The following is a 16,612-nucleotide window of genomic DNA, read 5'->3' on the forward strand; positions in this document are numbered from 1 at the left end:
AGGAGTGGGTGGCTGTCAGGAGGGACCGTTAGACGATGCTAGGCATGGGGCAGAGAGGGCAGGTACGCAGGTACATGGGTTTAGCCTGTTTTATGTATGATACGGAAGACCAAAGATGTGTGTGAAAGGTACATTGTCGCCAGTTTCGATCACAGGATCATAAAACCTTAAAGTTAGTGATCGTTTGGTCCAAATTCATTTTACAGATGGGGACACTGAGGCCCGAAGGCAAGTGACTTGTCCAAGGCCACAAAGTGACATAGCCATGCTGGGTTGCTGGTTCTTAGCTCCTAAATGCAGGGCTCTAGACTTGAGTCCCTCTGCAGGGACAGAGCTTATGCTCAAGGCGGTTCAGTGGAAAGCCCCGTATAAGGCTTGTTTAACTCTCTAGAACTCTATAAGCCCTGTATAACTCCTCTTCCCTCTTCCAGACTCTCAAAGATTCGTTTGGGGCTCTAGTGGGCCATATTCATAGTTACCTGGGAAACAGTCTATCTTTGGCTCTGTGGGGTAGGACCTACTTCTCCTACTCTATTACGAAAATAAACATCCAGGTTGTCATTAAAATATAATAAATATGTGTATAGTATAAAATAAGGAATTATATGCGCAGCCTTAGAAAGCAAAGACGTCTCATGGTTTTCTTCATGGATCATTTATCCTGTATAAGAGCTTTGCTTTTAATCAGCCCTGGCTGATTCCCTACGGACTGTGAAATTCAAGTCCCAGCCTTTGCCTGATGCCAGGGGCTCTTCCTCCAGAGGCCAGGGCCGCAGTGGCCACCGGGAGGCCCTATGGTGACGGGCCTCCGGGAGTCCTCTTGTCCCTGCCCGCCTTCTGGAGCACAGGAGAACTATTGGCTGCTGCACTGATCTTCCAATGATGGGAGTGTTTCTTTGGGGGATGTTAGGGAAAGAATTCTCTAGTTCCTACTTCATTTTTTTTTCTTCTCAAGAATGAAGTCAGAGCCCCGAGAGGCCAGTACCCCTGCTTGCGTGTAGCCCCTTTGATTCAATGCTCAAGCAAAGCCATCAAGGCACACACACACACACACACACACACACACACACACACATGCACACACAGAGAGCACTTTATGATTCAGCATTATACTCACTCCTAGGTACATATCTTAGAGAAACGTGTGCATGTGAACAAGGGGATATGCACAGGCATGTCCACGGCAATCTTGTAATAGGAAAAAAAAGGAAACATCTAAACGCACGTCAGCAGGAGGATGGGATTCTGGCATCTCCATACGATGGAATGTTATGCAGCAGCAAATGCATGAATGAATGAGCGAGTGAACGAGTGAATGAATGAACTACAGCCACATGGGTCTGCATGGATCAAGCTCAAAATTTTAACGTGGGCGGGGGGCGGTGCCTGGGTGGCTCAGTCGGTTAAGCATCCGACTCCTGATTTTGGCCCAGGTTATGATCTTGCGGCTCATGAGACGAAACCCCACGTCGGGCTCTGCATTAACAGCGCGAAGCCCGCCTGGGAGTCTCTCTCTCCCTCTCTCTCTCTCTCTCTCTGCTCCTCCCTTGCTCCCTCTCTTTCTCTCTCTCAAAATAAGTAAATAAAAACCAAAACAAAACTTAAAACGATTTGGAGGGGGGGCAATAGCGGGATGCGACTTAAACAAAGTTTAAAACACGCAAACACGCTCTGACGCTGCTCAGGGTTTACATACACGCGTTGCGAAAGGATGAAGAAATGCTTGGGGGGAGAAACATGGCGGTCTCCTGAGTGAAGGACTTGAGAGGACTTTGACTACCTTGGTCGCGTTTTATAAAACTCGGCAGCGGCTTATGAGTGTTTACCAGATTGTTTTTTGTGCATATAGGTCTAAAACGTTAAGTGAAGAGAAAGAAACAAGACACCAGGCACCTGACCTGGTTGGAAATTATTTATTTACCATTGAAAGGTCGGTGTTCCCCAATGTGACACCAGACGTCTGACTACAACGTCTCATGCGTCTTTTTGTACTTCAGTTCATGACTGCGAAACAGACACACGCTTAGCACTGACAACAGCAAACACAGGCGGCAGAAACAAATCACGAAGACTAGGTCTGTCTTTGGGGGGGTCCTCGCCTCGATCTGGCTCGGGCTGGGACTACCTCCCTCCAGGACTCCTTTACACCCCAAAGGAACTGCCCCTGGGGAGCCTCTCTTCCAACCCTACCCTCTCTACCCAGCCTCATCTGGAGCGCTATGTCACTTAACCCGCACCCAGAGTCATATCTCAAATTGAAATGGACGGACACGCACAAGGACTCGAGCAATAGACACTCAGCAAATACACACTGATTTGATGTAAGAGGCAGAGTCACAGATGAACGCGGGCGGACTCCCATCGCCATCCAGGTCACCTTGGGGGCCACAGGCCGGTCCGCGATGGGTTCTCGCCTTATTTCCATCTTGCTCCATGCCCTTCTTCGAAAATGCTCCCTGGCCAAGCACAAGGTGTTCCTTTCAGGAATGATCGGCCGAAGTCACACGGGCCCAATTACTCTAATGGGGGGGTGAGTTGCACGCGTGTCTGCTACAAGGTACGCGGAGGCGAAGATCACTGAAGTCTGTCGACGTGGCCGTCTGGGACCTCTGGGCGATTGAAAATGCACCAAGACGGAATTTTGTTGGAAAAGCACGGCCGTTTACAGTCTCTTCTGTCACTAGGTACATGTACAGGTGGCTGGGATTTGTCATTAGGTGATGGTAGCACTTACATGTGAATGTTCAGGGCGACGGCTGAGGTGTCTGCTGCTTTTGCCATTGAGAACTCAGGACAGACGGACTTTTGTGCCACTCGCGGTGTCTCTTCCTGCCCACCCCCTATCCATCCTTCATTCATTAATTCACGCAACAGATACTCATCGGGGGCCCGTGAGCTAGCTTCATTCTGGGTCCTCGGAACACACAGGTGAAAAACCTCCCGCAAAAACCCATCTCGTTCTGCGCAGGCCTGCTCCGTGAGGTGGTGGGTGACACTACGATGTGCTACGGTGGCGTTTGACTCTTACTGGGGCAGCCTTTGGATTGGATTCTGGAAAGCGCAACGCTTGAGGTACAAAGAACGGATGCCTCGTGATGGAATGACCAGAGGCAGAGTTGATCTTTCTGGCGTCCGAGGCCCTCTCCGGCCCACCTCAAACATCCTTCAGTGCGACTGTGAGGCAGGTGCATAGATTTATAAGGAAGTAGAACCCGTGTTTCTTGACTTTAAGTCTAGAATCCAGAGTGTTGTCCGTTGGAGTAGCGGATGTTGCCAAGAAGAGAATACTGGTCAGCTCGCGTAGGAAATGTTTTGTTTCCTTGTGGCTGTGCCAACCCCAACAGGCAGACCAGGGCGTGAGGGGAGCCTCAACGACGTGTTATAGGAAATCGCTAGCAAATGCTTTGCCTAAAAAGCACTTGGCAGGGGGGGTGGTCCACCTTAATGAGCAAGACCTCCAATTCTGAAAGCCTTTCCAATTAAACAGGGATTCGATGTTTTTTTCCGTTTCTTCGGATGCTTTTCTACTTCTGCACGGGACGGGCAGATCGTGACAGAAGGTGATAAGGCCCCTGCTCAGATTCTCAGGGAGAGGCCAAGCATGGCCTGACTTGTTGCGGGAAAGAAGCACGGCCCTTACCCATCTCGCCTCGGGGTCCCTTGTGGGTCATAGGACCGGGTGACATTTGAAAGCCCAGAGTTTGGATGTCCCGTAGCAGAGTTCAGATGCAGAATCCATGGTTCTGGAAGTGCCTGGGATGGTTCTGGCGCTTTCCAGTCATGGTCAGCTGCCATCTTGAAGCATCAAGATGATCTGTGGGTGGCCTGAGCGTTTGTTTTTTTGGCCAGAGAATGCCGACGGCTTCGGAGCACGATTTCATCTACCACCTCATTCACAGATACAGAACTGCCATGTTGCTGGTCCTGTTTTACAGATGGCCAACCACGGAACCCAGGGATCCTGGTTCACGGGCAAATATCCCACCCCCTCGGCAAGACGCATCCTTTAACTGACGATGTGGACAGCTATTTGGAATAAGAAGGTAGGGATTTGAAACCCAGGCTGCTGGTTACTTACTGACTCAAGCGACAGGCCCTGAAAATTCAGGAAGGGAGGCACACTCTCAAAAGACTCTCTCTCCTCTTTCAAGCTACCTTCCTTCTCCACATCTACGGAGCCAGACATAATAGACTAAGTTAATATGTGCCCGGCCCCTCCCCGCCCCCCCCCCGAATTCCTCCTGGAAGGGCTGGCATGCTGAGAGATGCATCTCAGAGGGTCACTTGGGTGATGTCGGTGGATATGACAACTAGTGCCTCGTGACGAACAGGCTCGTCCCGGAAGATCTCCCCAAGTATAACGTGAACCGAGTTTGAGATAAAACGATAGGGAGTTATTGAACAAAAAGCACAGAATTCAGCCCCAGAACAAGATCTGAAGGGCACAGATGAAAATATTAAGCATTAAAATAGTCAAATGAAAGAAACGGACAGGCCTCCCACATTTCACACTGCCCGTTGAGATGTCCTGCACTGGAACTGGCTGCCCCTGGGGACTGCAGCCCCGACAAGGACTGCGAAAAACCTGTCCGGAACGCTGTAGAAGGGATTTCTCCAAAGGCGGTGCTCCAACCTCGGCATCAAAACCCCTCGGTGCTGGTTAAAAATGCAGGTGCCTGGGTTTCGGCCGGGAAGATCGACTTGGAATGTCGACGGGTGGGCCCGGGGAATGTGCTGGTGATTCTTTACACGCTAAGGTTTGAGAACTGCTGGGTTCCTGCCGCGACCGGGCCGGGGGCGTGATTTAATGCCGATTTCATCCCACCCCGACAATCCCTGATTCTCCGAGTTGATCCAGGATACTTTATTTCCTCCATCATTTTTGACACGCCTCTTTTTAAAGAGCCACCTTCTGCACGCACGCTATTCCCCGCCTTAAGCTCTCTCTGCATCCGGCCGGACCCCACCGGCCAAACCTGCCCGTGGGCTGTATTTGACAGGCGTCTCTTCAACAGCACAGAGGAGCCAAACGCATTCCTCAGTGGGACCCAAATGTCCCGAGTCCACCCCCGGCCCTGCCTCGCTCATGTTTTAGAAATGAGAGTGTAAGAAGAGAGGGGAGGGGTCCTGGCCTTTGCAAACACATCTGTCCCCCCCGGGTGTCGGGATGAGGATGGGGCACAAAGAAGACGTCGCGGAGGACAGCGGGGCTGGAGGGGCGGGGCTGTGCCCGACAAGGGAGGAGCCCAGGCAGCTGGCTACAGACGCAGCTGGTGCCACATGGCGATCTGCCTCCGGGGGTTTTTGAGCATTTCCTCCCAGTGGCTGCGCTCGGAGCCCGAGGCGTGCAGGCCCAGGCTGCAGCGGCCAAGCGCACAGCTCTGCCCCTCCTCGTCCTGGCCCAGCACCTCCAGCTCCACGCTGGAGGCCTGCAACAGGCCATCCGGCAGCTCGAACATGATCATCTCATTCCACACGGGGTTGATCTTGTGCTTGGCCCGTTTGGTCTGCTTCTTCTTCAGCTTCTGAGCCTGGTGCTTTAAGGTGACCTTGACAGAGACATCTGGAGGAAAGAGAGAGACAGAAGGGTAAGCTGGTGGTGGCGGGGAGGGCGGGTAGCGGGCCCAGGATGAGGCTCCCCCTCGGGGCTGGAGAGACAGAGTCTCCAGCTCAAGATGTACATCGAGGCTCCCTCTGGGCACGCCCTGCTCTCACCGGGCCCTGCGCTCAATCAATTGTTACATGGCCCCCGTGTGGCACTAGACCGGGGGATACGGCAGAAGTTCCTGCCTCCACAGAACTTAGGCTGTGCTGTGGAAAACACCCAATAGCATAGTACATCCAGGGTGGTCGTCTGGTGGCCCAGGCTTGGGTCAAGCTAGAACCACCACCTGCCCTGAGCCTTTCCACGCGTCTTCAGGTCCCACGTCAAACCAGGCCCAGGATAATGGCTCAGCTTGATTTTTAAACTCGGACCAGAAAAACTAAGCCACCCCCATGGCTTCACCCCATTGGTCTGTCCACGCGAGCGTTCTGGCTGATTATGAAGATAGAAGGTCTTCTCCTCCGTTGTTTTATAAATTTCACTTGAGGGCCTCGGCTTCACGTGGAGGACGAGGGCACACTGCCTTGGCCCCCCAGGGGCACTGCACCGATGGAACTGTCCCCCAAGACAGCGGCACAGGTCACTGGACAAGCTCTCACGGAACATCACAAGGCTCAGGACCCAGACGACGTCTTCATTTGTCAAGGTTCCCGAAGCTAATGTGAGAATAATCGTTACTCGGTATTCATTGCTATAATTATCATCCCCGGGGGGGGGGGGGCTAGTTTGTTATTTCAGCCGATAGATTTGAGAGACAAAGTGTTGTGCTGTGATTGTCCTGACAGGAGCTGTAAAACTAACTAAATAAATAAATAAATACAAATGAAAAAAGAGTAGGGGGCAAAGAATTGTCTGGAGGGGAGGAGAGGAAGCACTGAACTCTGGCCTTTGGCTCAGGAATCTGTCGGCGAAACCAGTTCTGATTTCTTTTGCCCCAAATCGTTTGCTCAAAGGTAATGAATGCGGTGGCAATTCTCAGTTTGTGTCCTGCTATAAATATCTATTTATTTATCCCCTGCTATGAGCGCTTGGTTCTGGGTCCAAGCCGCATACTGCTACGTTTCCGGCCCTGACAAGAGAGCCCGTTTCGGTCCCCAGACTCGGGGTCTGTGCTGGGGTGTCCAGAAGCAAAACCTGAGGCTTCCAGAACGTTGAAGAGATGCTTATTTGGGTATATGGGGCACAGATGCCCGAAGCTTCAGGCCGCCTCAGCCCAGGCACCCACACACCTTCTGCCAGCATCCGTACTCCGCTGGTGTGGGGGTGGCAGGTTGACAAAGACTGAGAAGAGAGAAGAGGCTGGGGGGGGGGGGGGTGGGCGTGGGGCACACGGTGACGGCCAGCTGAGACAGGAGGACCTAGCCTTCCAGACAGCAGTTGGTGAGGTGAGTCCAGCTGGGTGTGGGTGATGGGCTAAGCTAAGTTTCTTCTTAGCCCAGATGCTCCAGTCCGTGGCTACGGTCCTATCCTTGGCTTCCTCTGACCCGTGGGTAAGACGGGTTCCTCTCATGGATGGATCTGGAAGGTAGGAAGCTCCAGGCAGCTCACACCTGGGCCCGATGGAGGGAGCGGCCCAGGAGTAAACGGATATGAGTTTAAAGAAGGGAGTGTGTTCTCACTCACCCTTCCCCAGGAGCGCCTTGGGCTGGTTGGAGTGGAGGTTCTTGGCCTTAATGAGCACGACCAGGAGGCGGTTGGCAGCTGGGAGATAGCTGATGGATAGAAGGACCTCTCCAGTTCCTGCAGATGGTTCCTGAAACAGAAGAGAGGATACAGGAGGGGAACCCATCAACTAAATGCTCAGCCTGGGGTCACACTGGACCTGTATCCAATAGGCATCTAGAAACCATGTACGCATCGAGGCTGCTTTCTTACAGAGGGAGGAGGGCACCGAGGAATTCTAAGTCGCGCGTGCCTCCGTAAGAATTTTTCAGTTGCCGCAAATTGTGATTTTCCAAATTATCATATGTTCAAACCCAACTTCCAAAACACATCAAAGAGATGCCACTTAGGATGTGGCAGGAGCAGAGGGTCAGGACCCCTTCTCAGCCTTCGCCATCCCCCACAAGCTCTTGGGGTATCTTTATAGAACACTAGGGTTCTCGGGGACACAGTTTGAGAACCGCTGCATCGACCCGTCAGGTTCCTGCGGCAGTGGGGAGTTGCGATTCCTTACTCTGTTTGAAAAGATAATTCCTTCCAGCCCCTGGAGGGCTGAGAGTCAATAATAGGATGTACGAATGCGGAGCAGGGCCTTGCCTGGTCAACAGAACGGCCAACTGGGTCAACAAAAAAGCCGGGCATGTGACGTTAGGAGGGGCACCAGAGACCTCCGGCAATAACCTCGCTTTGCAGGTGCTGACGCCCCCTGTCAAACAGCCAGCATGCCTGTCCTCCGTCTGGGGCTCTACAGAGTGTCTCCGCTGAAATTCCTACAAGAATCTGTTTGGAATTTCAACAAATCGACTGAGGGACAAAAATGACCCAAAAAAGGCCCCCACAGGAGGCAGACAGACGCGTGCCACGGTCGAAAGGTGGCGTGACAGACTCCAGCATCAGACCAGCCGGGGCTGAGCACCATTTACTAGCTGGGTGCCCTCCGGTCCATCATTTCACTCCCCACACCTCCGTTTCCTCATCTGTGAAACGGGAACCGTTGGCTGGGGTTATCGCCACCGGTCATCCAGGAAGGACAGCCACCACTTTTTGAGATTGTGAAGCAGGCATATTGTTTCTGGACGAAGAAGAGACAGTTTGGGCTTTGGGAGTGAGGCTGGAGGAGGCTGGCTGGGCCCTCTGCCCCCGTCACCCCTTTCCTCCGGGAAAAATGTCTTTGACGTGACTGCATCGATCCCACCAGCCCTAAGTAACCAGTCACACGACAGAATGATTTGGGAGCTGCCAGGAGCGTTGGCAATGACATGAGTAACCGCAGCGAAGGCTAATTAAACACTTATTATGGGCGAGGCGCGATTACGTTATCTTTCCCACTAGGATGCAAGGTCCGTAAAGCCGCTCCCGGGACCCGGCCTACCGTTGACACACGGTCAACTATTTGTGAGTGCAAGAGGAGAGAGGGTTCATTTTCAGAAACGCCAGATGAAAGCTGTGCCGTCTCGTTAACAGTAGGTCTACAACCTATTGGAAATATGTGTGAACCCCAGCCCCCCACAGTGGAGCCCCAAACGCTTAGACGCTTCACTTCCTGGTTCTTCTTCCCCTCTCCGTGTCTCGGGCTTATTTTCGCGGGCTTTGCGATGAGCGTGCGCCAAAGAACAAAGGGAGGAGGGACTGAGAGTCTCTGCGTCACCTCAGGGAATGTACATCTGCTCCAATGAGACTGATTTTTGCCTTACATGGGCATAGACGTCGTCTGAGTGAGGCTGTAACCTCTGTAGTCCTCAGCCAATGAGGAACCAGGGGCGGGACTTCACGCTAGGAGATAAATCGTCTGCTGTAACTGCCCCGGGGTGTGCCTGTCCCTCAGACACCCGCTCTTGCAAGAACGTTGATTAAAGCCTCACTCCACTGTACTCTGAGTTTCGGTGTCCCTCCTCTGATGGGGCCGGTGGACTTATTTCTCACAGTGAGAGAGAAGGGTGAGACGTCTTACTGAATCTTGACAACAGTCCTAGAGATACCAATCTTGTCTCCATTTAAAAAAAAATTTTTTTTTAACATTTATTCATTTTGGAGAGATAGAGACAGAGCATGAGCGGGGGAGGGGCAGAGAGAGAGGGAGACACAGAATCCCAAGCAGGCTCCAGGCTCCAAGCTGTCGACCTGAGCCGAAGTCGGACGCTCAACTGACTGAGCCACCCAGGCGAATCCTGTCCCCATTTTAAGCATAAGATCTTGATGCTTCAGAGAGCACGTCCCCACCTGAGGTCATGTAGCCAAAGTAAGAGAAGTAGCAAAACTGAGCCTTGAATGGAGGTCTGGTCTGATACCGAAGACCAGGTCCTAAGCCAGGGCTCTTCAGACCTCTCATTCCACGGTGAAGGAGCCGGGCCCAGGGACTTGTCCGGGCACCCAGAGGGGCAGCAACAGACTAGGGTGGACCACAGCCTCCCGATTCAAGGCTGCTTCTTGGAGGCCCATGGGTGACCTGTGCTGTAGCCACAGGATGATCCGGCTTAAACATCCTGCTCCCCTTGGACCAGGCAAGAGGAGCTTGGTCCCATCAGCTCATGAAGGGCTCGTCACCTTTGTATAGGGTGCCAAGGCCCTGGATGAGCCCGGCCGGCTGCACCCCAGCCAGACAATTTTAGCAGCACCTGCCAGCTCAACTCTGCTGCTCCAAGTACCTGCTGACAAAAATAACCTTCTTCACCCACACCCTGCCCCCCATCTTTCTCTTGGGCTCTCAGCGAATCATTCGAGATGCCCTCCGAGTGGGTTGCTCTATGATCCCTGATGACGCACACGCCACATTCGGGCTGAATGTCTTCTGGCAAGACCTGGCTGGCCCCTCCGTTAACCCGTTCTAGCCCACAGAGGAGCGAAGCAGCCACTGAAGGCTCTGCCCGCCTTGTTCACGTCAGCCCACACCCTCGAGCTGGGGCCAGGGCCACCCTCCCCTGCCGCGGGGCGCCAGCTCCTAGGTCGGACGGCATACTGTAGTCATTGCTCACGTGTGTGGAGGCAGGCCAGGGGGCCACGAGGGTGTGAGAGTGTCCTTGAGGCACAGCGACCCCTCTGAGCATGATGAGGATTAGAATGCGTGCACTGTGAGGGCAGGGCCCGGTGCTAATTTCTGCTGTGTCCCCAGCTCCTGGCGCTGTGCCTGGCACAGGCTGGAAACCGGGCAGGGTGTTTGTGGGATGAACGAACGTGTCTTGCTCTGCTAGGGGGAAGGATAGAAGGTCTGAGACTTCCAGAGAGATAGGCTCCCTCGGCCCTGGCAGCACCAAAGTCTCCAAAGCCCTAGGGGAGCCCCTCCACCTCCAGAGAAAGCTGCTCTACCAGCCGAATAAACCAAAGTGTGCGATCTTCTTCCCAGGCCCCCCGGGCTGTGATTCCACACAAATCCCAAACCACGCGCTAATCAGGGACTGTGCTTCAGAACAGCCTGGTTCCAGCTGAGAGTGGCTGCAAATTTTTGGCCATTTTCTGAGGCTGGGAAAGAAAGAAAAATAAGGCAAGGAAGAGATTATAGCAAAAAGGGAGGCAGGTGGGGACTGAAGGCGTCCGTCAGGGAAGGCTCTAGCTGATGGAGCCTCATACACCATCGGGCACTCAGACGGCATTTACGTGGCACGGTGGTGAGGGGACAGCACAGGACTCACAGCCAGACCAACCCGGTCCCGAGGTCCCGCTTGCAATGTCCCAGCTGGGTGACCCTGCAAGGGTCACCCAGCTACTCTAAGCCCCAGGCTCCATGTCTGTAAATGAGTCACAGTGTCACCTTTACCAGGCTGCTCCGGGAAAGAACTGGGGTAGAGTTCCAAGCACAGGAGCTGATAGATAAGTACCCCCAAATGAATGCGCTTTGTTAGTATTTTATCACTCTAGCATGGGAGTCAGCAAACTTCTTCTGTAAAGTCAGGTAGTAAATACTTAGGACTCTGTAGGCCACCCAGTCTCCCCGAGAAGGCGCCGGCCAGCAGGTTGAGACTGGTCTTCTAGAAGGTTCTCTCTAGGCTCCACTGTGGCAGCCCTTGGATAAGGCCTCGACCCCAGAGCCTAAATAATCACACACCGTCCTACAGCCCTGATGTCTCCGACCCCTCGCTGCCCTGACCTGGGAGGATCGATGGTTTGCTCTCCAAGAGACCCCTCTCTGAGCAGTGCAGCCTTTCAGCAGACCTTCCTCTCACACCCTCGGCTCCCCTGACAGCAGAGGGCTGGGGAGAACCATGCCAGGGCTGGTGACAACAGAGAGCACCGGGCTCTGGGGCTGTCCCTAGCCCAGTCCATCCTCCAAATCCCAGTACAAACGCCATTTCGCACCAGGCCTTCTAGAACTCTCCATCAGAGTTAGGTTAGGCCTTTCTTCCATGTCTTAGGATTCAATGCATGTCCAATATCATCGTTGTCCTTGTCAATGTCACTCGTCTGCTCCAATTTATGCCTCTGGCCTGTAAGTTCTGGGTAGCAGGATTCCACACGGTGCTCATCTCCCCAGCAGTGCCTGGCACACAGCAGGGACACAGGGAATATACGTGAATATAAATGGGGCCATTACTGGGGCGCCTGGAGGGCTCAGTTGGTTGAGCATCTGCCTCCTGATTTCAGCTCAGGTCACGATCTCACGGTCATGAGATCGAGTCCCATGTCGGGCTCCGTGCTGGCTGTGGAGCCTGCTTAGGATTCTCTCTCTCTCCCCCCTCTGCTCCTCCCCCACTTACTCTCCCCCCCTCCCCCCGAGCATCAGAGCCAAATCACACATAATGTGTTTTCCATGATGGCAGGGGGATCTTACATGGGAAGCTAGAAGCAAAACCAGACTCCAGAAATTCCATAGCCTGGGCTGAGTCCGCTCCAGCCCTCCACCCTGTTCACGACACCGAGCGTCCTCGCACACACGCACACGCACACCGGGGAAAGGTCCGTGACGCTTGTTTCGCGAGCCCTGGCCCAGTCCTGCCTCTGCATGCTCCCCTAACAGGCTTCAACTTTCCTGGTGCGAGGTCACCCTACCTTAACTGAAGTCTTCAGCTCACCCCACTGGGCGGCCCCCAGAGGCACAGACACCCCGTCCAGGCCCAGGCGGAGCTCCCCGACCACGCTGTGGCGGGAGAAGCGGTCGCAGGTCCGCAGGGTCAGCAGCAGGGTGGCTGTGGGGAGCTCCTCCTCCGCCAGGGGGAGCGCCAGGCCTTCCTCCCACATGGTGTGCAGCTGCCGCTTCTTCAGGGCCGTCTGGGCCTCTGCGGTGCCCGTCCTGTTGGCCACGCTGCCTTGGACATAGCAGTCACAGCCTCCATCGTGGCCACTGGTCACAGCTGCAGCCAAGGAGATAGCAACACGGACGTGGGACTTTCTCAAGGACAAGGGTAGAGGAGAAACACAGGCCTGCTTTGAGCTGCCGCATCCAGCTGAATGGCCATGACCTCAGGGGTACGAAAGCCCCAGGGCTGACCACCTTGGCTTTGCGGAATCGCCTTTCAGTAAGACACTGAGCAATGGGAGACCCTCCGAGGTGGCCAATGTCAGCACATGCTGGTCTTTCCCTGGAGAACAGGGACGTGACTGGCTGCTTCCCGGAGCCCTTCCCACCTCATGACTCTGAGGTTTCCCCAAGATGCCGGGGCCCGCAAACTGCTGAGGGCTTTTATGCTCTGATACTGTGATTTTTAATTTTTTTTTTAATGTTTACCTTATTTTTGAGGCAGAGTGCAAGTGGGGGAGGGGCAGAGAGAGAGGGAGCCACAGAATGGCCCACTGTCAGCCCCAACTCCTTTGCAAAGTCTTAGCTCTGTTTGCTGATGGCAAAATTGTTGGGGCAGAGAGACCAGGGGCATCCTGACCCCTTGGACCAGTTCTTGGATTACAGAAATTTTGCTGACCATTCAGAACACCCTCTTTATCCCCCACAAAACCCCGTTCAATGTCAAAGGCACCTGTGGCAGAGATAGCTAGCTGTTCACCAAAGACCCGTTTCCTCTTTTTGCTGAGCACCTGCTAAGCCACATTTCCCATGCTCCTTTGCATTCAGTGGCCATGTGACTGGGTTACGGCCAATGGGGTCTGAGCAGGAGTGATGCATGTTCTGTGTGGTCATGGCTTTTAAGGGGTGGTTGTGCTCCCTCCCTCTTCTCCCTCTCTCTCCACCTGCTAGATACAGATGACAAGGGGGCCTGAGAGGATAACGGGGGCCCTGATGGAAGGAACCTGGTCCCTGAATCACCGTTTGGAGGAAAGAGGTTCGAATCACCATTTGGAAGAGAAAGAGGCCAACCAGGATTCTCCACTTTGAATGTTATATGAGAGGGGAGTGGGTTCCGCCCCCCCCCACACACACACTTCACGGTCCGTTCTTTACCGAGTGCTAATCCAGCACTGAGTGCTCCCTCCAGCCTCAGGTGCTCCCATTCCTCCTGTACAGCTCCTCCAGGGGAGACGGACCCACGGAAGCCCATGAAAGTCAAATACAAGTAATACCTTCCAGGCGAGTCACAAACAGTTCCGCCTTCTGCTGGTCATAGTCCAAGCGGTAGTGGAGTTTGGGGGCTTGGTTCCAACTGGCGGCCTTCTCTGGGTTCCAGGCCTCTATGACACACACATCCTCTACCACACCTGTCCAGAGAGGTAAGGCCGTCACTGCCACCCGCACTATGGTCCTTGTTTTTCTAGATCCTCTCTTTCCCATGTGCTACCCATGCCACGAATGGAAACCAAAAGCGCTCTAGCCAGGGGCCAAGTCATGGTGGCCACCCCAGGGTGACACCTGCGGTCCTGGGATTACATGTTAAGGGACCGTCACAGCCCAGTGCTCAAGACATGGCCTTTGGTGTCACACACGAGCTGCCACTTAAGAGTTATGTGACTGGGGCGCCGGGGTGGCGCAGTCAGTTGGGCGTCCGACTTCAGCCAGGTCACGATCTCGCGGTCCGTGAGTTCGAGCCCCACGTCAGGCTCTGGGCTGATGGCTCAGAGCCTGGAGCCTGTTTCCGATTCTGTGTCTCCCTCTCTCTCTGCCCCTCCCCCGTTCATGCTCTGTCTCTCTCTGTCCTAAAAAAAATAAATAAACGTTGAAAAAAAAAAAAGAGTTATGTGACCTTGGACAAGCTACTTGACTTCTTCGAACCTCAGTTTCCTCATCTTTGTAATGGGAATGATAACAGTGTCTCCTTCCTAGAGTTACTTGCATTAAATGATTCAGAAGTTCCCCCCAAACCACAAATATCGCTCACTGTGCCCCTCACTGGAACAGGAGTCAAACATCTGGAAGATTCTCGTTAGTCAAACATAATACGAGAATTAAAGGATCCAGCAGCTGTAGCCGACTCCACTTCGAGCAAATTGGAACTGAAAAAGTTTTGATTCTCAGAACAACTTTAGAGGGTAGAAATTTAAAGGCCTATTTAATTTCCAAAATGGCTTGTTGTGGGGTTCCTGCGCATGGGGAAAAATTCCTCTGGTGCGTGTAAGTAAGGAACAGACTGACCAGGATGTGAGCAATGCGTAAAGCGAGACCGTCCTGAACACAGGACTCAGGTGGCTCCCAGGGGCGCCACAGAGATGATCACAGCAGGGTCAGTGCCAGAAGGGTCCTGCCTGGCACCCACAGCTCTCCCCTCTCAGGCTACCTCAGCCTTCAAATTCAAAACCAAATCAAAGCCAGACCAAAGCTGGCACGGCTTGGCAATGCAAGAATAGATTCTGCTTCCAGAAACGGAATTCTGAGCTCCCCGGGGGGCTGAGGATCATCACTGGTGGAAGCAGGACACGTTGGCCATCACGGGAACAGTGTCCGATGAATTTGGCACCCTCGTCGCCTGCACTCCCTTGCCTCTGGTCAATATTTGCTGAAGAATCAACTCCTGATAGATGTCTATGGAACCAGCGTTCTGGGGTGGGGAACAATGACGAACGATGGCAAAGAGAAGACAAACTAACATGTTCCGAATTCTTTAAAGTTCCAGGCTCTGACACGCTGCCCTGTTCTTCCTGGTGGGCAGCATCCAATCCTGGCTCCCCCCGAGCTTTGGGAAACCTGGGGTTCCCGAGAAAGGGGAGCCCTCTTGTGATTATGATTACTACCCCCAGCGCTCCGCGTGCAAGCTTTTCCTCACCCTCGGATCTTAAGCTGTCGGGTCCTCAGTGGGTCTATTTGACATCTTTTTAAAATGCGGGGCTAAGAGCTGGGCAGATGCGTTCCTGCCACAGGCACCTTGCAAATTGTTCTTGAAGAAACGCCAGGCTAATCGCTGTGGTTCTGGGTGGGGGGCGGGGGCACCGGCTCACCGGCCAGCATGCGCTCCAGTTGGACCCAGGCCAGGAGATGCGTAAATATTGGGGTCAATGTCAGAGCCAGTTACCCTGCCTCCCCTTGTCCCGTCTGCCTCTCCGACCACACACAAATAAAACCCCAGACCACACAAGAATCCGTTCTCCTGGATGTGTTTCTTGCCTCCTTAGGACAGCCTGCATGCTCTTTGGGGTAGGGGCTGTGCCTGCTTCGCGTATCTGCCCCAGCGCCCAGCACAGCCCTGTACCCCGAAAGGTTGCTGCATCTCGAAGTGGACGCTGATGAGAAGCAGGATAGAAACAACAATGATAACAACACGCTTTGGTTACACCTTTGCTGCCACGCCCTGGGCTAAGCACTTTATATGCATTATTTTATTTACACTTTGCAACAGCCCTCCCGGGAAGACAACAGCAGAATCCCATTTCAGGTACGAGGAAACTGAGGTCCGGAGAGGTTAGCCACATGACCAAGGCCCCACGAGGAGTACATAGAAGGGCAGAGAATTGGCCCCGGGACTCTGGAAGCCCACGCTTCAATCATGGCCCCTCCACGTGAGTTGAAAAGGACTCTCCACTCCCCAGTCGGAAGCTGGAGGCCTCAGAGAGAAGCCGGGTAGCAATAGGTCCACAGGAATAAAGGACTGTAATTCCCAGGCCCTGTGCCCCCGTGTTTGCCCAGCGTCAAATGCTGGGGCTGGCCATGAGACGCCGTGAGCCCCCCTGAGTACTGCCCGTGGAAGAACGAGGGGCAGGAGACCCCTACCATTCTGAGGAAGGATGAACAGTTCCTCTGTGACCTGCCTCTTGAGGCGGCTGTCATTCGGGGCCTGGGGGCTGGCAGGTGCAACAGGTTCCTCCGTGGTCCTCAGGGTATAGTCCGCATAGTTGATGACCTCCGGGGCTGTCACAGCCGGCCTGGGTCCGTAGATGTCTGGCAACTTGAGGAGGGCTCGGGGCTGGACGGGCTCCGTGGACTTTTTAACATTGAACTGCAAACACACGTCACTCTGATTAGTCCACGAGAAGACCTCCCGCCTGTTTTCTACCCACAGAAAGGAGAAGCCATGACCCGCCCTTTCACGGGAGGCAGAG

General features: G+C 53.8%; 1 protein-coding gene across 1 annotated transcript in view; it reads right to left on the reverse strand.

The window, feature by feature from the left end:
- Nucleotides 1-4,244: 4,244 nt before the first annotated feature.
- Nucleotides 4,245-16,612, reverse strand: part of SYT13 (synaptotagmin 13) — a 39,690-nt gene continuing 27,322 nt past the window's right edge. The window contains exons 2-6 of the mRNA XM_047876698.1: nt 16,284-16,509; nt 13,709-13,843; nt 12,248-12,549; nt 7,229-7,358; nt 4,245-5,563 (exon numbers count right to left, since the gene is read on the reverse strand). Coding sequence (XP_047732654.1) covers nt 5,259-5,563; nt 7,229-7,358; nt 12,248-12,549; nt 13,709-13,843; nt 16,284-16,509 — 1,098 coding nt within the window. The 3' untranslated portion in view covers nt 4,245-5,258. The remainder of the gene's footprint in view (nt 5,564-7,228; nt 7,359-12,247; nt 12,550-13,708; nt 13,844-16,283; nt 16,510-16,612) is intronic.

The sequence above is a fragment of the Prionailurus viverrinus genome, chromosome D1 (assembly GCF_022837055.1).
Source record: "Prionailurus viverrinus isolate Anna chromosome D1, UM_Priviv_1.0, whole genome shotgun sequence".
NCBI classification, from domain to species: Eukaryota; Metazoa; Chordata; class Mammalia; order Carnivora; family Felidae; genus Prionailurus; species Prionailurus viverrinus.